This window comes from Lagenorhynchus albirostris, chromosome 11, assembly GCF_949774975.1.
Source record: "Lagenorhynchus albirostris chromosome 11, mLagAlb1.1, whole genome shotgun sequence".
Lineage (NCBI taxonomy): Eukaryota > Metazoa > Chordata > Mammalia > Artiodactyla > Delphinidae > Lagenorhynchus > Lagenorhynchus albirostris.
This window is the reverse complement of record NC_083105.1, coordinates 62145523-62166992: the sequence shown is the minus strand read 5'-3', so window position 1 is coordinate 62166992 and position 21470 is coordinate 62145523. Positions and strand designations below refer to the sequence as shown.

Below are 21470 nucleotides of genomic sequence, written 5' to 3'. Positions count from 1 at the left end.
GCTAACAATAGGCTTTGGCCGCAGCGCTCAGGGTCTTATAGGCGCCGGCACGTCCGGACCGAGCCCCGGGGCAGGCTGGGAAATGGAGTCTACGTGCCGGCCCCACGCCCAGCGGCATGCCGGGAGTTGGAGGCGGCTACCAGCGCAAAGCCGAAACTCGCCCGCAAACAGGCTCAGGAGGCTGTGAGTCCGCAGCAGCGGACCCTGGGAAAGCAAGCGAGTTGACGCCACAGCAGCCTTTTGAAGAGGAAAAGCGGAGACCCTCAGCTACAGATCTTCGGTGACTAAACAAATTGTCTTCTATAACTCCCCTTTTCCTTTCGCCAGGCCCACACTCCCATGCCTAAGGAACTTAATCCCCCTTATCCTTGCTCAGGGGATCTAAGTCTTAAGCAGCATGACGTGCTGCAGCCTGCCCAAGGTATAAAGAAAATACAAGCAATGCAGAGTAATCTCAGTATGTATTGATGGATTGTTTTCCTTCCAGAAATTTCTTACATGACTTCTGATCTTCACAACTGTGCAATCCATTTTCAAAACGGGAAAAAGACTCAGAAATCAGAAGTTGTTACGTCTAGAGTCGCTTATTCACCATATTTCATTGTCTTGATAGCATCACTAGGTAAGTTATTACAATGGTGCCAGTTCGCCCCTTACTTCCCCGTGCCTTGGCTTCCTCATCTGCAAAATGGGGATAAAAGTATGTATCTCATAGGGTTTTGTGGAGATTAAATAGTAGTATAAAATGTTTGCAACACAGTGCAATGTGTTTTTCCTGGCCACACAGAAATCAAAAAGGAAGAGAAGACCCCAGACTCTGTAGAATCAGCGGTCTGAGTAACAAAAAAAGCAGCCTAAAGGCCATGCTGGGTAGGCTAAAAGTGTTTCATATGCCTACACATCTAGAATTTGAGCAGTCATAGAAATCTGTCAGAGTACCATCAGCCTCAATGCCCAAGCTTTGTTGGTTAATGACACCAAACTAGAAGACAGCCAAAGCAAAGTTAGGCACATCCTTTGAGGAGACAGCAGAATCCAATTTGGCAGTAATCTCTAGATCAGTCAAAAAGATCATCTGGACTTACAAACATCCCAACTACTTATCACAGAGTCACTTATTCACCATATTTCATTGTCTTGATAGAATCACTAGGTAAGTTAAGCTTAAGTGCAGTAGAACAGAAGATACAAGGAAAAGTGAAAAGAAATGCTAATATTATTAATATGTAAATTATAACAATGGACATCTAATTCTAAATGTGACTGCTTTGTTCCAGACCATGCATAATTCATGCATGGGTGTGTTTTAGGGACAAAAAAGTCAAGTAGGAAGAAAAGACAGATGATCAAGAACAGATGAAGATGAAAACCAAAGGTCAGATTTTATGTCCTGGGCAGTGTTTATACGTCTGTCTTGCAGTCTTGTCTACATGTAAAGGTGATCTTGTAGTCAATAGTATCCTAAACTTATTAAGCAACTGAATAAGTATATTACGTACAAAATAAAACTGCTTTATACTCATTATCCTTTGTAATCTCCCTAACAACCCTATGAATTAAGCATTATCTCCTTTTTAAGATGAGAAAGTTAAGGTTTAAGAGATTATATTGTCCAAGGTCACATCCAGGAAGAGCAAGATCTGGGATTTGAACAGTGGCTTATCTGACACCAAAGTATGTACTGCATCAACTACTCTTTACCAAACAAAAGATAAAGAGTACACTCTCCAGGAAGGTTGAAAATGAATAGATCAGAGGATACTATGTGCTGAGCTTCTTAGAGAAAAAGAGTTAAGTAAAATCTAAGCCATTGCATGTACTTCCCTGGTGGTCCAGTGGTTAAGAATCCCCCTGCCAATGCAGGGGACATTGGTTCGATCCCTGGTCAGGGAACTAAGATCCCTCGTGCCGTGGGGCAGCTAAACCTGCATGCCACAACTAATGAGCCTGCATGCCACAACTAGAGGGAAGCCCGTGCACTGCAAGGAAGAGCCCACATGCCGCAATGAAAGATCCCACCTGCCACAACTAAGACCCGATGCAGCCAAAAAATAAATATTAAAAAAAATTTTTTTTTTAAATCTAAGCCATTGTATTTGTTTTTCTGATAGGGAATTCGTAGATTTAGCCCTGAAGTTGTATGTTACTTTACTAATTTACATTTAATTAGAATCCAGATCTAGAGAGACAGGCACCTCTTTGTGACTAATTCCACACTAACCGAAAGAGATCAATAGAGCAAATCTGGGAAAAAGACGGGGCCACAGCAATTTAAGAGCACAAAAAATCGAAGAAGCTGTGTGTTTTATCAAGGAAGGTTTCAAAAAAAGACACACAAATTTATCTATATATGTGCATAACACACACAAAAACCCTATTAAAAAAGCAAAAAAACAGGTTTGAGGGGGTAGAGTGCAAGGGTGAGTTTAGAGAGGTCAAGCTTAATAAGCTTAAAAAAGGTGAATGAAAGTCTGAAGTAAAGTTATAAAGATGTCTAGGGAAAGATATTAACTAAACCCTTAAATGAAAAATTAGACATTAGAACTCAGAAAGAGGGGATTCCCTGGCGGTCCAGTGGTTAGGACTCCGTGCTCTCACTGCCAAGGGGCTGGGTTCAATTCCTGGTCGGGGAACTAAGATCCCACAAGCCACACAGCACAGCCAAAAAAAAAAGGAAGAAAACAGGAATCTGTAGTGATTAAAATGAGGAATGTGTATCTCATCTTATGCAAATATATGAAAACACAGATTTACAAGATAAACTGGTTATTACTCATGTCCCAAAAGATCCCATATAATACAAAATAGTATAATACAATAATACAATAGTGTTTTTTAAATAGCAAGTTCCTTTATAAAATTGACTTTAATCCAACTGAAAAATTTAATTCATATACAACTTTTAAATCTCTGAATTTGAGAATGCAAATGCTAGACTTCGTTGCAATTTCCAAATTAATTTGTTGAACAGGCCAGAATTCATAAGGAACAATACAGAGGAGATCTGGAAGTGAAGAGGAAAGATGCGGAAAAAAGAAGGAAGTAGAAATAGATGGAAGTTCAAGGTCAAAGGCAAAATACAAAGTCATTAAAGAAGCATAGAGGAGAAATAAAGTATTAACAAAACAGAAAACAAGTGCTGATGGCATTAACCTCACATCACATAAGGCATCTTTCTTCCTTATTTAAGTCTTGGAGTTTGTATAATGAAACAATAATTTAATCACAAACTAAAAATAAATATTCTAGCAGGAAAAGCCTTAGCTCATGACTAAGAAAACAGAGCATTTTTAGGAGAAGCAGAAGAATGAAGCAGGATTACTTTATACGAACTAGTATATAAAAAGATGCAGCTAGGTGGGGCATTTGTGCCATTCCTGCTGAGACTTGGGAGTTCTCATAACAGAGCAGCAGAGGCCATAACAGATCAAATTCCCATAGGGGAACCATCCATGGCCAAGTAAGACAACTAAAGATTCAGAAAAATGATAAAAAGGCTCAACTGCAGCTCTCTGGTTCCAAGTTATCTGGAATTGTTAGGTATTGGCCAGAGAAAAAAGCTTCAGCGAAGGAGGAGAAACTCGGTCTTGTTTTCAAATATTTGCACCTGAAATTTGTGTTACTTTCAAAACTGAATGCTGAAGCTTCAGTCAATCCTTCACGGTAGTTTGAAGATAGCCCAAATGTCTGCAGCAACCCTATATGAAAGACTTTCTCAGGAGACTTGGAGATACAAAGGGTTTTCAGAACACTCTTTCATTAGGCCTAAATGAGAAATGGCGAGGCTCATTATGTCAAGCCTTCTTCACTTGCCATGCTCCTCCAACTCACAGTGGTGAGATCATGCCCTGCCCCTCACAGCGTACCCAGTGCCTGACAGTGCCTGACTTCCAGGAATCACGTCTGTCCCCTCAAGAGAACCTCACCACCTCAGGTCTTTCAGACTCTACTTACTTGTCTTATATCTGTCGTACTGTAATCTCTTTCCAGACAAGATGACCACCCCCATTTCCCCTCCCTTTAAGTGGCGTCTTAAATAAATCATATATTTGGGCAAACATTCTTATTATTGGGGCATAATATTGGACAATCTTATTACTTAATAGCCACATTTTACATAGTGACTGGTATTCAGTCCTTAAGAGTTCTGCAGTGACCCTTTTACTTCCCAATGACTCCCTTTTAACTATCAAGTCTTTACACAATAGATTCTTCTAGATGGAACCTATTATACTTCAAGGAAACAGTACAGACAATACTAAGCTAAACAGGATGCTACTCCACTTCTCAGGAGGGCCTAAAATCTAACCATTCTCCTTCTCATATACCCTCACCCTATGGAAACATTAAACCATCTCCTTTATTTTAAGTATCAACCATCACATGGTTAAAGAGGTAAAATCCAGCAAATTTTACTTTTAGGAATATATCTTAGAGATACACGCAAAAAACTTAGGAGAATACATGTTTAAATGGGCTTAACCTAAATGGCATCCGTAAGGAATGGCCATTTTTTTCCCCAAAAGAATGATGTCAAACTATAAATCCTAACATAGAAAGATGTTCAGGATATATTAAACATAAAAAGAAAACTGCAGATCATTAGTACTACATGAGCCCATCTGGGTGTGTGTGTGTGTGTGTGTGTGTGTGTGTGTGTGTGTGTGTGTGTGTGTGTGTGTGTGTGTGTGTGTGTGTGTGTGTGTGTGTGTGTGTGTGTGAAAGAGAGAAACTTTTTTGCAATGGCTACCTCTATAGAGTGGGACAAGGAGATAAGTTATACCTTTCTTTATTTGAATTTATCACTTTGTGTATTACTTTCATCATGAAAAAGCTAGTTTAAAATTTTCATTTAACTGCAAGGATCAATAGTGAACAAATGCAATTTTTTAAAGCAAGTTGAATAATTACAGTGTTCTATCACTACACCAATTCTTACCAATTATATGGCATTAGCACTATAAATATTTGTTTGAAGCTAAAGAAAGCCCAAGAGATTTTCTAGTTAATCTGAGGATCTATGATTACAAACTTACATAAATTCATTTCTATATAAATTTGAAAACTACTCTTAAAAAACCCTCTATCTCCAAGTAAAAATTAGTAAGTGTAAATTTATAGTAAATATATTAATAGAATTCTGTGTATCATTTACAGTAAACAAGAGTCACAGATGCAGATTTAGAAGGGACCGTAAAAGTCCAACCCTCCCAGCCTAACATTCAGAAAGAACTGGAATAAATAAATAAATAAAAATAAAAAACAGCAGCCTGCTGGGGAGAGAGCTGACTTCCCCGAGCTGAGAACCAGTCCTATGAACATAATACAATTAGAAATGTCCCCCCAGAATGGGGACATCTGGTAATCAGTCACTAAAAAAGTATTTTGGCCTAATATGTCAAGTTGTCCAGGTCGATTTTAAACAAGTCATTTGACTTAATTTTCTGGTTTCAAAATTTTCAATTTCTTTCAAACCAAAAGAAAACAGACCATGTTGAAGGTGGATTTTAATGAACGAAAATCTCTGTATAAAAACATTTAAACTTTATCAAATGCTTTAAAAATACACACACACACAGATTCAAATCCAATACAGAATCTTTTGAACATTATCATTTTTCACCTCAGCATAACACGTAGAGGGATTTCTGGATAAAACTTTACATGAAAAAAGACCCATAGTCTTACACATGCACACACACAAGAGCACACAATCACAATCAGGAAGAACTAAAGTATATGGTAAGAATGCAAACAGGATGGGAATGAATTTCTTGTAAAGCTTATATAAAAGAACGCTACATGAGTAAAAGAATTTTCTATACCAAGAGAAGATGCAGAGAGGGGAAAGAGAAAGCAGAGGTTAGTCTAACTCATTAATAGTTTGAGAAGGTCATTCAATAACAGTGAATTTGGGGAGTTACAGATAATCCCTAGTTTTCACCACCTCAAATTCTGTGAATCTGGTAACTGATGATGCTTTGAAAGTGTCTATGTTTTCATTTTTTTGTAGGTCTTGATTTGTTCATCATTATTTAGGTGTGGTTTGTCCCTTTTGGTGTTAATTCCTCAGTTCTCGCTCAGTGTTAGATCCAATTCACCAGAAGAGCCACAGTAGGAAACGGTGGCAAGCACAGAGGACTGCAAGGGTGGCAGTCACGGATGGCTGTTAATAAGAGCCAGACGGCCTGGGTTTGCATTTCAGTGTCACTAGCTGCTAGCTGCCTGTTACTCAGCAAGCTCCTCGGCCACTCTGTCTCCATTTCCTCATCTTCAATTAGGGATCATTATTACCTACTTCATATAGGGCTATTAAGAGGATTTAAACAAGGTAATCTATTTAAAGAATTTATCACACTGCCTCACACAACTAAATGTGCAATAAATGTTACCTAAAATTACTATTAGTCATAGAATTACAGGGGAATCAAAAGAAGAATTTTCTTCTTTCTCCATATTTCTCTTTAATGAGGTTTTTCAGGGGTAAAAAAGGTTGAGGATCTAGTCTTATGAATATAGATGTTTGCTTTTATGTTAGAAAAAAAAATTACATGGCTCCATATCACAAAATTTAACATCTTTCCATTAAACATCACACAATTCTCATCATCATTATGCCCTACACACACCCTAAATGATGTGGAGTTTTCTATTGATATTCAACAACAATAGGGTCCAGAAATTTTAAATAAGAAATCGTTGCAGAAATGCATGTTGGGCAGTAATCTGTGGGTGCCCTAAGAGCCTGGGCCAACAGATGCCTGGGATTCTGCCTCCAAGGCCTGGACACAGTCAGATGGGTCAGGTTCTTGCAGCCCTTCAGAGCTCCATTTGCAAGACCCCCTTCGAGAGGGGAGTTCCCATAGGCGAAAGCAGCAGCAGCCACTGAGGACGGAATGCCCCACACCTACTTCAGTATGATATGATAGCTATCATTGGTTTCTGCTGTAAAAAAAAGAAAAGAAAAAAGAAGAATCTTTAGTTCCCTCTAAAACACAGCAGGAGAAAAATATATGTGGTAAGGTTCTTTAGAGAAAGAAAAAACAGAAGGACAGAGGGCGGTATACTTAATTATCACAGGATACTTGTAATAAACATGCATTATAAGAACAGCATGCCTCCGTTTCATCCTTTGTCCATGGAAGGTGGAAGAAGATGGCAGGAAGTCATCAGTTACACTGTCTACTCTAATAATGGCAAGAAGCCAATTCATAAAAAGGAACCATCTCTAATAATGTCACTTTCTTTACCTCAAATACGGCAGTTAATACTTTCCCTCTCTCCTCAAAGTACTATAAAAAAAACCGTCAAACTCCTTCGAGAAAGGCATTTGCCTTACTACTTCATTACCTTTCATTGTGTCCAGAATAAAACAGGCTTCTTCCTGAAAGTTCTGTATCATCTGAAAAAAGCAAGAAGTTTTGCTGATTATTAAAACCTTGGTTTGCTATATTTATTTTATTATTTTTTTTTTTTTTTGCGGTATGCGGGCCTCTCACTGCTGTGGCCTCTCCGGTTGCGGAGCACAGGCTCCGGACGCGCAGGCCCAGCGGCCATGGCTCACGGGCCCAGCCGCTCCGCGGCATGTGGGACCCTCCCAGACCGGGGCACGAACCCGCGTCCCCTGCATCGGCAGGCGGACTCCCAACCACCGCGCCACCAGGGAAGCCCTGCTATATTTATTTTGCCTGTGTGTTTATTATACTAGATATAAGTGAAGAATAATCCTTTGTTTTGTTTTCTCTCCTATTTAGTTTTCAAAAGCTTTCAAAGCTAAGCATTCTAAAACTGCTTTCTTAAAATTCGAGTGTGCATTTTCCTGGGCTAACCCCAAGACTTTCCAAGGGGCACACAGATACAGATAGGCCCATATGGGAGGAATTAAACTTCCATATCTGTTCTTTCCTAAAACCATCTGAGAACCTCTTCAGTTTTCCTTTCCCACTTCCCTTCTCAAACTCCCTTTTCCCATTTTATAAAATAAAGGCAAGAGTTTCACCTTCCTGAAATCCTATGAAGATGCACTGCCCTGGAGTATAAAAGCCTCCAGGATGCAGAAGTGTAATTGCAAACGGGAACTCAAATGACTGGGTAATAAAGTCTTATTTTCAATTCTTTCCTTTCACCAGAATTGAAGTGATCTAATCACAAATTGTCAAATGACAGATGATTCAAAATAATTTTTGATAATATCACTATGCAATTTTTGGCACATAACTCAGAAGTTAAAAAAAAAATCCATCAATGCTGTTACAGCAAACTCATCCATTCCTGTCTATCAATTTATATGGAACAGATTCCACAGCACTTATTATCTAGGGGAAAAAAACGGATGGAATTGATGCTGAACTCTATTTCATTCTAGCAATCAATAGGCAGTATGTATCTATCGATGAATTAATTGTCTGTGGGAGGGAGGGTAAGGAATCGAGTAATCTCATCCATCTCATTAATAGACGCACTTTTATTGTATTTTATTTATTTATTTTTGGCCACACCGTACGGCTTGCGGGATCTCAGTTCCCTGACCGGGGATTGAACCCCAGGCCCTGGCACTGAAAGCTGAGAATCCTAACCACTAGGCTACCAGGGAACTCCCTAGATGCACTAATGCATTAATAAATTTTTCTTAATGTTTAATAATTACTTATCAAAACATATAATACATTTATGTTATTTTAATCCATTGTATAATTATGGTGATAATTCTATTCAGAAGAGATATTTTTTACTTTTATTGAAGCAAATTTTTGTTTTAAAGAAATATGGTAGGATAATTAATAAAAGATATTCAAGCATAAAGGTAGGTTATGGTAAGATGAAATTCTGTGGGGGAAGTGAATGAAAATATGAGTTTAACGAAGCAGAGAAATGATATAAAAATTCTGTTAAAAAAGTATATTCATGTATTTTTTTAAACAGATGACAGTATTAAATTACTCTTGTATTTAGGTTACATGGAATATAGCTAGAGTAGTGAAGTAATCACTTCATTTTTAAATGTCATATAATATGCCCAGAAATGACATCTTTTGCAACTATTTAAACTTAAAACAAAAAATTTTAAGTCAACCTAAAAACGTGCAAGGGGATACACAGTTTTAAAACATCATTGTAGGAGGTAAGCAAACAAAAACATTTGAAAACCTCTTGTCTTAGAAAACAGAGCACTCTGCCCCAGTAGAACGGTTCCTGCTCCTGTCATCTGCCCAGACAAATCACTGTCATCTGGTGATTCAGCTGTGCTGAAAATCTACCTCGTCACTAATGAGCACATGGATTCCTGTGGGCCCCTGCTTGTAGATCTGGCTGATCTGGCAAGGGGAAATGCTGAAAAGCTGGGCGATTTTTTCTGTCAGTTCAACAGCTGTCAGTTCTTCTAGGTAGATGGCATGGTAAACTGCAAAAAGGAGAAAGCAAAGGCAGTCAGTACAGAGTGTCTCTGGTCTTAAATGTAATCTGATCACTAGGAATGCCCACTTTCCTGAAGGACTCAGAGGCAGACTGCCTGAATTGAAATGCCAGCTCAACCACTCACTAGCTGTGTGTGACCTGGGGCAAGTTACTTAACATCCCTAAGCCTCATCTTCCTCATCGAAATGTTGGCAAGAACAATAAAATCTACTGCAAAGAGGAAACACCGGTTGTAAAAATTAAAACATGTAAACGTGCTGAGAATAGTGCCTGGCATAATATATTAGGAACTCAATAAACATTAGCAATTACCATTCCTTCTAGCAAATGCTGAATCTGCTGTTTGATAAATTCCCATCACACATGCTCATAAGTCATCTCTTCATTTTTCTTCATATCTCTCCTGGCCTGTGCAGAACGACCTACCGAAGAAAGTACCATTTGAGTCTCCATCCTCATGCTTCTGCTGCTGTTGCTGCTGCTGTTGCTGCTGCTCCCTCAGCTGCAAGGATTCCTGACAAACGTAAATGGTTAGCCTTGGACGCACCATCCTAAGGAGGAAAAAAGAAAGCTGTTACTCAACTCTTTCATGGTGAGCACATTTTAAGGAAGAACTTGTGTGTCTACATTTTAGCTCCCCACTGGTGTGTGTGTGTGTGTGTGTGTCTCTGTGTGTGTGTGTGTCTGTGTGTGTGTGTGTCTGTGTGTGTGTGTGTGTGTGGTGCGCGCGTGCGCGTTTTAACTGAATTCATTCCAACAGAAGCCCTCATATAAACCTCTGGTTTTCCTTGAAAAATCAGATCTGGTGATCCAAGGCCCCCATTCTTACAAAACACCCAATCAGCTGTTCTACTTGCGTGGTGCATGCATTCTTCAGTACCCCCCAGACTTGACTGTCACTCATTTACATGTGGTCTCTGTAGTCATTTGAGTTTGTAACCTTTGATGTAAAGGTTAGAAAGATTCAAAATGTGTGAGCCACTGTTTTGTGGGTCAGTTCAAGACATACCTTCTATTGATACTTAAAAGTACCAACAGGATAAACTAGAAAATCTTATTTCCCTCATTATCTTCTCCTAAGCGTCTTTAGCCTTCTTTCTGTTCTTTCTTCTTAGACAACAATATTGAATTACCTCTTGCTCTGATCATCTTATTCCTTCCTATTTCTAAATGCTCTGTAGGTAATACTTTTTTTTTTAAATAGATTTATTTATTTTTGGCTGTGTTGGGTTTTCACTGCTGCGCGCGGGCTTTCTCCAGTTGCGGCGAGCATGGGCTACTCTTCGTTGCAGTGTGCGGGTTTCTCATTGTGGTGGCTTCTCATTGCGGAGCATGGGCTCTAGGCACGCGGGCTTCAGTAGTTGCAGCACGCGGGCTCAGTAGTTGTGGCTCACGGGCTCTAGAGCACAGGTTCAGTAATTGTGGCACACGAGCTTAGCTGCTCCGCAGCATGTGGGATCTTCCCAGACCAGGGCTCAAACCCGTGTCCCCTGCACTGGCAGGCTGATTCTCAACCACTGCACCACCAGGGAAGCTCCTCTGTAGGTAATACTTTTAAAAATGAAAGATCCATTCTTTTCCTCCCAGTCATCAACCCTTTGAATTTCACCTCTTTCCTTAAAAGTTTCCAACTTGGGCTTCCCTGGTGGCGCAGTGGTTGAGAATCTGCCTGCCAATGCAGGGAACACGGGTTCGAGCCCTGGTCTGGGAAGATCCCACATGCCACGGAGCAACTAGGCCCGTGAGCCACAACTGCTGAGCCTGTGCGTCTGGAGCCTGTGCTCCGCAACAAGAGAAGGCCGTGACAGTGAGAGGCCCGCGCACCGCGATGAAGAGTGGCCCCTGCTCGCCGCAACTAGAGAAAGCCCACGCACAGAAACGAAGACCCAACACAGCCAAAATTAATAAATTTATTTTTTTAAAAAAGTTTCCAACTTGATTCAATTATCTCTTGTAATATACACAAACACAAATACTTCACAATCTGTTTCATTATTTAGTCACTGATTTGGTTCTGTGGCACTGACCTGTATGTTTTTTCCATCAATATTACTACTTCCTATTGTAAACTGTAAATCCCAAACAGAGACTAGAAGTTCCTCTGTATTACATGTAATATTTGTAAGCAGACACTTAAGCAATTCCTACCCAAACTTAAGAATAATCTCTTCTTTAGTAAAACTGAGTTCAGGACCTTTGCACCCACTGTTTCTTCTGCATAGCATGTTCTTCCCTCATGACTCCAAAGCTTCCATCCTTCTCATAACTCAGTTTAAATGCCCCCTCCTCAGAGAGGTCTTTCCTGACTATATTCTGTACTCTGTAGGACACCACCTTATTTTTGTTTGTTTGTTTTGTTTTCCTTCAAAATACTTATCACTATTCAAAATACTTATAGTTTATAATCTTTCTCTCTCTCCCCATCAGAAAGCTCATCAATGTATCACCAAAGCCTAATGGCTCATAACAGGGACAACGGATATTTAACTGAATGAAAAATGGAATATCATGAGGACCTCCTTGGATCAAGTACAGGAAAAGATATTTTTCATCTTTATTTGGCACATAGCTGGCATTCAAAAAGAATGTTTCGACAAGATGTATTTAGCTGTACAAAAAGTATTGCGAAGAGTCCCTGAATCCAAATCCATTTGAAATCCAGCCCCACTGATATTTTACCACTAATTACATACCGGCCTTTCAATGCATTAAAAAGTCTGATTCCATCTGCAGGGCCACAGATTTGAATCACATCATCTCTAGTTAGCTTCAATAAATCTGCCCCTGGAATAAATATAAGAAAATGGGTGATAACGGCAAAGATTCTCCTTGTTAATGACTTAAAATGGACTGTGTTACAACGACACCTCATTACTAGTATGCTACAGTCATAATCTCTTGCATGGCATATAAGGCCCTCCATGACCTGGCCCCTGCATCCTCTCTCACCTCAATTCCCACCCAATTAACTTATTCATTTAACCCTATGCTTTCATCATGCTGATCACGCCTAATGAGCAAGTTGTTCCTCCTGCCTGAAATATCCTTCCACTGTCTGACCACCAGACTCTTCCTCAGCCCTCAAGATTTACCTCACACATCACACATCACACATGTTCCTTCCACTGTCTGACCACCAGACTCTTCCTCAGCCCTCAAGATTTACCTCACGCATCACACATCACACATGTTCCCAAACTCCAGAGCCTTACACTTATCTATTGCATTACAACTATTTGTTTACCTTTTTCAGGGTTTTATTTTGATTTGGGTTTTCTTTGATACTAGATGGTGACTGATCAGGAAATATGCCTTATCCATTTGTGTATTCCTACCATACCTGGTACACAGAAGGTGCTAAATAAGAGTGGAATGTGCAAAGAAAACATAATATAGTGATAGCAAGGGGAAAATTTCCGACTACTTGCAATGCTCCTTGATAAAATATTTTATGGATAATATATTTTAAAGTATTGTATAGAATAAATATTTTAAAATTAAAATGAGTTTAAACTAAGAGGTCTTTCTTTTTTGAGCATTTCACAGCACAGCTGCAGCTGGTGAGAAAGTCTGAAGGGTTCAATGAAATTCATTTAATCAGAAAAATGCATTAAGATCTCCCCCCTCTACACACAAAACAACACAGGGATACCAGGAGGCCCTGGAATGTAAAGGAAATCCCATGCTGGGGAAAACAAAAGGACAAGCAAATTTAACCTGAGAAGTTTGTAAAAAGCCTTGTGAATGTGGAAAAACGGTTTCGATGCAACCACTGCTGAGCCTCCTGAGGTGTGGTTGTTGGCAAGAGGTTCTGAAAGAGGGAAAGCATTTTTTTTGGTAACTAAATAGACTCAACTTTAAAAAGGTAAATGTTACATCATTAGGTAACAACAGCCAAATACACCCACATTCAGACAGGCTGAGTTTGCTTGGAAGTTGTTTATACATCAGTCTTCTTTCTCTAACCATGCAAGATATCCATGGAATTCCATCCTTATCTTCCCCACTAGACTGAAAGTTCCTTAAATACAGCACAGTATCTGGTTCAGGCCAAAATTCAATAAATGTTTGCTTAGTGAATGAATAATACTCCCTAAAAGTTGGGCATTTCTACTGAATCACACAGTCACCAAAGTATTATTAGACATCAGACTATTAGACTATAATAACTGACATTTATATAACTTTAGACTTACATCTGTGACTGGAGGGGGTGGCTCTGGCTGGTGGTTTGGTGAACCATTTCTAAAGAAACATTTAAAATGAAAGGATGAGTTCATGACACATACTAGGGTTCATCGCCTCATTCTTCATCATCATAAGTCTTAAGCTAGAGATTTAAGGGAATCTGTGCTATCTCATAAAACATTCTTACTCTTGGATCCAATACTTCTATTATCTATTATTTTAGCTCATCTTCATCTTCTTCCCCCAATTATCAAAGATTCATAATAATTAGGTGTTGGGATCATTCTTAATAAGTAACCAAACAGATTTTACTGTTTGCACAACTGTGTTTCAATTCCCAACGACCACTCTGATCAGGAAGTGAAATAACTTTAAGAGAAGCAGTAAGAGGGAGAAGGGAAAAACACAGAAAATTCATTCCCTGAATCACTAAAAACTGACCATAAATGCTGTTTCCTAATAGTGGGGAAAAGGGAATTCCCTGCAGGTCCAGAGGTTAGGACTCTGCGCTCTCACTGCCGAGGGCCGTAAGGGCAATGAAAAACTAAATCCCATAAGCCTTGTGGCGTGGCCAAAACAAATGAAATAAAATAAAATAAATAAATAATAGAGGGGGAAAAAGGCTACATAAAAACTCTTTCAGTCTCTTTTGAAGATAACCCAAACCTCAGTTAATATATAAGTCCATCAAAGACTGACCAAATAGAAGGTCTTATTGATTTGGAAAGATTTTGTTTATGGAGACATAACGAAAGAATACATATTTAGGACAAACACAAGCCAATTTCCCAGACTTACCCTTCCCCAAGAGAAAAACTGTTATGGGAACTGTTGAAGCCAGGTGATGGGGAATTATTGACATATGTGATCTCGGGCCATGGAGAACACTAAAAACAAAGGACAACTTAGCCACAGAAAGTACATTTGACTCTTTCTGTGTCAAAATTCCACAAAGATGTACTACTGTTACTCAAATGGCACATCTTTTTTTTTTTTAATTTTATTGGAGTATAGTTGATTTACAATGTTGTATTAGTTTCAGGTATACAGCAAAGTGAATCAGTTATACATATACATATATCCACTCTTTTTAAGATTCTTTTCCCATATAGGCCATTACAGAATACTGAGTAGAGTTCCCTGTGCTATACAGTATGTCCTTATTAGTTATCTGTTTTTTACACAGTAGTGTGTATATGTCAATCCCAGTCTCCCAATTTATCCTTCCCCCAGCTTACCCCCTGGTAACCGTAAGTTTGTTTTCTACATTTGTAACTCTACTTCTGTTTTGTAGATAAGTTCATTTGTCGAATAGCACATCTTGATTAGTAAATCTTAATTCCTCAGAGGCCCTCACAACTAAGAGGACAAGTAAGTTTTGACCAGACTGGAAGTGATGTTTCTTTTTTTTTAAATTGAAATATAATTGACATGAACATTATATTAGTTTTAGGTATACAACATAATGATATATGTATACAGTTGACCCTTGAACAACGCAGGTATTAGGAGCACCGTCTCCCCCTCCACAGTCAAAAATCCGGGTATAACTTGACAGTCAGCCCTTTGTATCTGCATCCTTGGATTCAATGAACTGCAAACCATGTAGTACGGTAGTACATATTTAGTGGGAAAAAAAATCTATGTATAAATGAACCCATGCAGTTCAAACCTGTGTTGTTCAAGGGTCAACTGTATATCGCAAAATAATTGTATTTTTCTTTTAAGAGTAAAAAGTACTGATTGAAATTGTCACCAAAAGAAATCCTTTTACCTCTGTGAGTATAGTTGTCTCATAGGAAGGTTGATATTTCTCCTTCTCATGAGGCGTTCGTTTCTCCATTTTCTCCCTATCTGTTTTTTGTTTTCTGTCTGCACCTTTGGGCTAAAATGAGAAATATTTTGTTTCAAAATCACATACTCACCCTTCGACTCAACAATATTACTTCTACGAACTTAAAATAGTCACATGTGAAACAAAAAGTTATGTACAATGAGGTAAAGACAAGATCCATCATTACATCTAAGTCTGAAAATAGGATATTTAAATGTGTGATGGAGTTGAAAAAGAATGAGCGATCTATAGCTACAGACGTGGAAACATCTCTAAAGCACATAGTTAACTGAAAAAAACAAGCTTCAAAACAATTCATAAAATCCCATTTATGTTTCAAAGAAAAGAAAATATGTGTATATCTAGGTACCTGTGTATATAAGAGCACAGAAGGGAACTAGAAAGATACATATGAAATTATTATTTTTTTTGTTTTGTTTTGAATTATTTTTTTTTTATTTTTTTACATCTTTATTGGGGTATAATTGCTTTACAATGGTGTGTTAGTTTCTGCTTTATAACAAAGTGAATCAGTCATACATAAACATATGTTCCCATATGTCTTCCCTGTTGCGTCTCCCTCCCTCCCACCCTCCCCATCCCACCCCTCCAGGCTGTCACAAAGCACCGAGCCAATATCCCTGTGCCATGCGGCTGCTTCCCACTAGCTATCTACCTTACTGCGTTTGTTAGTGTGTATATGCCCATGACTCTCTCTCGCCCTGTCACAGCTCACCCTTCCCCCTCCCCATAACCTCAAGTCCGTTCTCTAAGAGGTCTGCGTCTTTATTCCTGCTTTACCCCTAGGTTTTTCATGACATTTTCTTTTCTTAAATTCCATATATATGTGTTAGCATACGGTATTTGTCTCTCTCTTTCTGACTTACTTCACTCTGTATGACAGACTCTAGGTCTATCCACCTCATTACAAATAGCTCAACATATGAAATTATTGACAGTGGTCACCTCTGGGGAGAGGTTGGGGAGTCAGGGTAAGAGTGGTAAAGGGGGACTTCAGTGTCATGCTCTGAATACTGCTGTATTAATGAATCTTTCGCAATGAGAAGGTATCTATCCATATGATATCCATATGATCCCTTTTCCAAGTTCCCCTTCTCCCATGACCATCCCTATTTAAATTTCTTTACCGGGCATATCAGTAATTATTTCAATAACTCTAATTTAGGCTGAGCTTTCATAGTTTTTGAAGATGGGACAAGCTGACGTTCTCACTTGGTGACTAATGTTGCAAATGAAGGACGAGAGGGAAAGTTCCAAGGGCCAGCACAGCGCCCAGGAGTACCTTGAAGACTTTGATCTGGCAGCTGGCTGAGTGTAAGTGCTCCGTATATTCCCCGTTCTCATTCTCCTTGAAGGTATCGATTTGTACTCGAAATGGCACTCCCTTCTCTCCACCATGTTTCCTCATAGTGAACTCTGTGCTAATACAATGCACCTGAAAAGAATGCAACATCCAGCCAGGTTTCAGTACTGTTAGCTAGCCAAACCAGTCAGCAACATTTTTGGGGCAACTACTAACAGCAAAACCTTTAAACACCTACAAAGAAACTTTTCCTCTCTTTTTGATCATGAAGAATTCACACTCTCATGAGGAAATGAGGAAAACTTAAACGATTTACAAATGCAAACAAAGTAAATGTACAGATCTAATGTTAACAAAAAGCTACTGTGAGGCATTCATTAATCGTTTCAGAAAAGACAGAGCTAACATAAAAGAGAAATGGTTTCTGTTAGTAAAACTTTCCTGAACTTTAAGGTAGATTTTAGAAAGCACAGGCACCATCCATGCTGGGAACACAGTAAATATGAAAGCTCACAAGCAATAGGAAGAAAAAGGTTTGCTAGGCTACTGCATAAAGTCCAAGATCTTGGTAATCTTAATAGTGGAATCTTGGTTGACCAAATACTAGCTTGGGTAAGTTATTTTCTCTAAGCCTCAAGGACTATTCTTACAACACAGGATTATTTTTGAAAGTCTTAAGTAAAATCATGTATAAAAAGTATTTACTTAACACAGTGACTACCTGATGAGAAGTGCTCAAACTATTGGTTATCATACAAATAAACTCTAACAAATAAGACTTTTCAAGCAATCTACCCAAAGGACATAATCAGATATGCAAATCAAATTCTAAGTATAAAGATGTTCAAAATAACTTCTTGGATAATAGTGAAAAATTAGAACATTCTCAAAGCTAAATAATTGTTAGGTAAGTACAGCCAAAGAATAAAATATTATGCAACCACTAGCAAGTATTTTTGAGAGAAACAAATAAATAAATTGGGGAAATTAGAAGAGCAATTCAGAAACTCCTCATTGCTTTCAGGCACATGTTGAGTAAGTCTGCACTTGTTGAGAGATTCAACCCTGTAAAGATTTCAAATTCAACATGTTTTATCCCTTAAGAACCAAACTGGTAGTAAGAGATCCTCTTCAAAACTGGAGCCCTATCTGCAGTGTCTTACCTGAATGAACACAGATGTCCTCTTTGCAGGGTCCCACAGGAACTCCACTGTATTTAGTTGGTTTGGATTAGCCCTAGGATCGATTATACCCACAGACATTGGGATATCTGAGAAACAAATGGTTATCATTGAACAATTCTGAGTGCTACTGGGTTTAAATAAGAAAGCACCGATTCTTATATTATTGGTCCCTAATTACCAAGATTTTTGTGTATCATACCTTAAACCTTTTTTTTGCCAATAAAAAGAGTTTGATTTGACCTAAAATTGACCTAAATACTTTCCTTTTGAGTATCTTTTTTCCATTTAAAAACGTTTTTACAATAAGACAATTTAAAAGTAGTTTCCTTTTAATGTGCCAAAATTCTATTTAAAGATAGATTTAGTCTACACACTGGCTCTAGTGTCATGAAAAATTTAATTTACAATCTGCTTCACTTACAGTTTTAAGGTTAGTATTACTGCTAGAAGTAAACTAAGAGGATTGTCATAGAAGGATAAAGCAGAGTGTCTGAATAAAGGCAGAAAGTGTTGTTATCACAAATATTAAGTGGGGAAAATTTAACGTAACAATTGATGCTGCCTTATGAAGTCATCAAAGAATCCTATAACAGAGTGACACATCTTATTCTCAGGAGGGAAGAAAAATGAATGGGCTTTAGAACTTTGCTTTCCAGTCCATATGGCATATATTTAAATATCATTCCCTGACTTCTATTAATATTCAAACTGGGGGATAAGGCCAGGCTGATATTTATTATCATAACTATGCTATAAGTTTTCTACTGTTTTAGTATCAATGATTCAAACAAGAAAGCATTAAGTGGGTTCCACTCCACAGCATTAGCTACGTTGGATTTATCCTAAAGCCAGTTTATCAAATATATATCAAGATATCTGTAGGAGAACCAGTGTTTTCTCAGATAAAAATAGTAGTACTTAGATTTGTTTAACAACTATGCTTACCAATAGGAGATGACAACCAATAAGAGATCAAAGACACAGATGCCAGAATTAAAAGTACATTCACGAAGAGAGGCTGCATGTGTGTTTGTAAAGATCCTTCCCTTTAGGATTTAAGAAAAAAAAACTCTTTTTTGTTTCATTCACTAGTTTGTTGTATTTTTTAGATTCCACATATAAGTGATATCATACAGCATTTGTCTTTCCCTATCTGACTTATTTCACTTAGCATAATGACATCCATGTCGCTGCAAATGGTAAAATTTCGTTTTTTTTATGGCTAATATTCCATTGTGTGTATATGTGTGTATAAATATATATATGTATGTAAGTGTGTGTGTATGTGTATATATATATCTCACATCTTTTTTATACATTTATCTGTTGATGGACACTTAGGTTGCTTCCATATCTTGGCAACTGTAAATAATGCTGCTATGAACACTGGGGTGCATGTATCTTTTTTGTTGCGGTACGCGGGCCTCTCACTATTGTGGCCTCTTCCATTGCGGAGCACAGGCTCCGGACGCACAGGCTCAGCGGCCATGGCTCACAGGCCCAGCTACTCCGCGGCATGTGGGATCTTCCTGGACTGGGGCACGAACCCGTATCCCCTGCATTAGCAGGCGGACTTTCAACCACTGCGCCACCAGGGAAGCCCCTGCATGTATCTTTTTGAATTGTTTTTGTTTCTTTTGGATATATACCCAGGAGTGGAATTGCTGGGTCATATGGTAGTTCTATTTTTAGTTTTTTGAGAAACCTCCATACTGTTTTCCATAGTGGCCGTACCAACTTACATTCCCACAACAGTGCACAAGGGTTCCCAAAAAGAAGGAAGTTGTGGCACATGTTACTATATGTATGAATCTTGAGGATTATGGTAACTGAAATAACCCAATCACAAAAAAGACAAACACTGAATGATTTCACTTATCTGAGGCACCTACAGTAGTCACATTGATACAGACAAAAAGTAGAATGGTGGTTACCAGGGACTGGGGAGCGGAGGGAATGGGAAGTTATTGTTTCATGGGTACAGAGTTTCAGTTTTGCAAGATGAAAAAAGTTCTAGAGATGGATGGTAGTGACGGTTGCACAACAATGTGAATGTACTTAATGCAACTGAAATGTACACTTAAAAATGGTTAAGGGGGCTTCCCTGGTGGCGCAGTGGTTGAGAGTCTGCCTGCCGATGCAGGGGACACAGGTTCGTGCCCCAGTCCGGGAAGATCCCCCATGCCGCGGAGCGGCTGGGCCCGTGAGCCATGGCCACTGAGCCTGCGCGTCCGGAGCCTGTGCTCCGCAACGGGAGAGGCCACAGCAGTGAGAGGCCCGCGTGCCGGCAAAAAAAAAAATTGCCACCAAGAAAGTATGAAATACTGCGTATTAAAGCACATATATAACTTCAACTTAAACGCGCAGGCCACTGAGCCTGCGCGTCCGGAGCCTGTGCTCCGCAAGGGGAGAGGCCACAACAGTGAGAGGCCCGCATACCGCAAAAAAAAAAAAAAAAAAAAAAATGGTTAAAATGGTAAATTTTATGTTATGTATATTTTACCACAACTAAATTTAAAAAACAAAAACTCACCCTCAAGTTATGGATGCAACTGTTACAGAACTGAAGTGTCTACACTTTCAACTTCAGTTTTGGAATCATTATATCAGTAATTTCTTATGCTTAATCAATAACCACTTCTAGGTTCACGTTAATTGAGCCCCTGAAGCATTTTGAATCAAAGTAAACATCAAGGAAAGAAAACCAATTCTCAGACCATAGTTATAGGCATTTCCTGGGCAACAGATTCTCTTAACTTACCTATGTCAAGAATTCTATCTCCAGGTCGGTTCCACCTCCAGCCCTCCAGCTGCTGATGTTCAGTGTATTGTAGCCGTCTGTCATGGAACACGACACGGAATATACTCTAAAAGGAAGCAACAAAATCAAATGTTAACAGGATCCCTTAAAAATCAGTGCTGACAAAGGAAAACTAGCAGGAGTCACCCCCAGTTGGTTTCCAGACACAACTTAAAAGTATTTTTCTTGAGACCTGTTTTACTCTAAAACCCATACCATACTGTATTTCAAGGCAAACTTTATAATTGCTCAAATATAATCTATATTATAGTTAACTAGTACCATATTTAAAACTTGGCTTAAACATCAGCCCTGACTGGTAACTAGGCATAAAGGACTCCACTGGAAGCATTTCTACATGCCTCTACTGTTACCGTGTGACATCTGGCTCAGCTCTTCAGATACATGTGAAAATCTCACCAAGTCCCCTGCTTGCTAACCCACCATACAACCTGTAAACACTGAGGGTAGGTAGGGGCTGTTTCCATCAACCTTCCTTTTGTGGAAGTGCCTATTAATATCCCTCTCATCATCTTCTACAGCAGCTGACCAAACTCCTCTGTCTCAATTATACTGTGAATTCATTACTGTCAGTCCAGATTAAGAAAACTGCTATTCATCAACAGTAGCTTCTGGTTTCTTTGCTACTAGACCACGTATCCAAAGAGACACTGGAACTTCTCTAAAGATCTCGAAGAGGTTACTTTATTCCACCCAAAAAGAACT

At 38.9% G+C, this 21470-nt stretch overlaps 1 protein-coding gene and 1 long non-coding RNA gene across 4 annotated transcripts in view; one reads left to right on the top strand and one right to left on the bottom strand.

Moving 5' to 3' along the window:
• Positions 1 to 137: 137 nt before the first annotated feature.
• Positions 138 to 9988, top strand: LOC132529562 (uncharacterized). The gene is made up of 4 exons (XR_009543500.1): positions 138 to 280; positions 488 to 622; positions 1278 to 1375; positions 9831 to 9988. It is a non-coding gene; the product is annotated as an uncharacterized LOC132529562 (long non-coding RNA).
• TFCP2 (transcription factor CP2) overlaps positions 5491 to 21470 on the bottom strand; it is a 51835-nt gene continuing 35855 nt past the window's right edge. The window contains exons 4-15 of one of the 3 annotated variants that reach the window (XM_060166219.1): positions 20706 to 20811; positions 17924 to 18030; positions 16740 to 16892; positions 15377 to 15487; positions 14401 to 14489; positions 13611 to 13659; positions 13132 to 13225; positions 12108 to 12198; positions 9841 to 9965; positions 9258 to 9400; positions 7351 to 7402; positions 5491 to 6942 (exon numbers count right to left, since the gene is read on the bottom strand). In XM_060166219.1, the coding sequence (XP_060022202.1) occupies positions 6908 to 6942; positions 7351 to 7402; positions 9258 to 9400; positions 9841 to 9965; positions 12108 to 12198; positions 13132 to 13225; positions 13611 to 13659; positions 14401 to 14489; positions 15377 to 15487; positions 16740 to 16892; positions 17924 to 18030; positions 20706 to 20811 (1155 nt within the window). In that variant the 3' untranslated portion in view covers positions 5491 to 6907. Of the gene's footprint in view, positions 6946 to 7350; positions 7403 to 9257; positions 9401 to 9726; positions 9966 to 12107; positions 12199 to 13131; positions 13226 to 13610; positions 13660 to 14400; positions 14490 to 15376; positions 15488 to 16739; positions 16893 to 17923; positions 18031 to 20705; positions 20812 to 21470 lie in introns of those variants that run through there. The other 2 variants (XM_060166218.1, XR_009543499.1) reach the window with 2 other exon arrangements.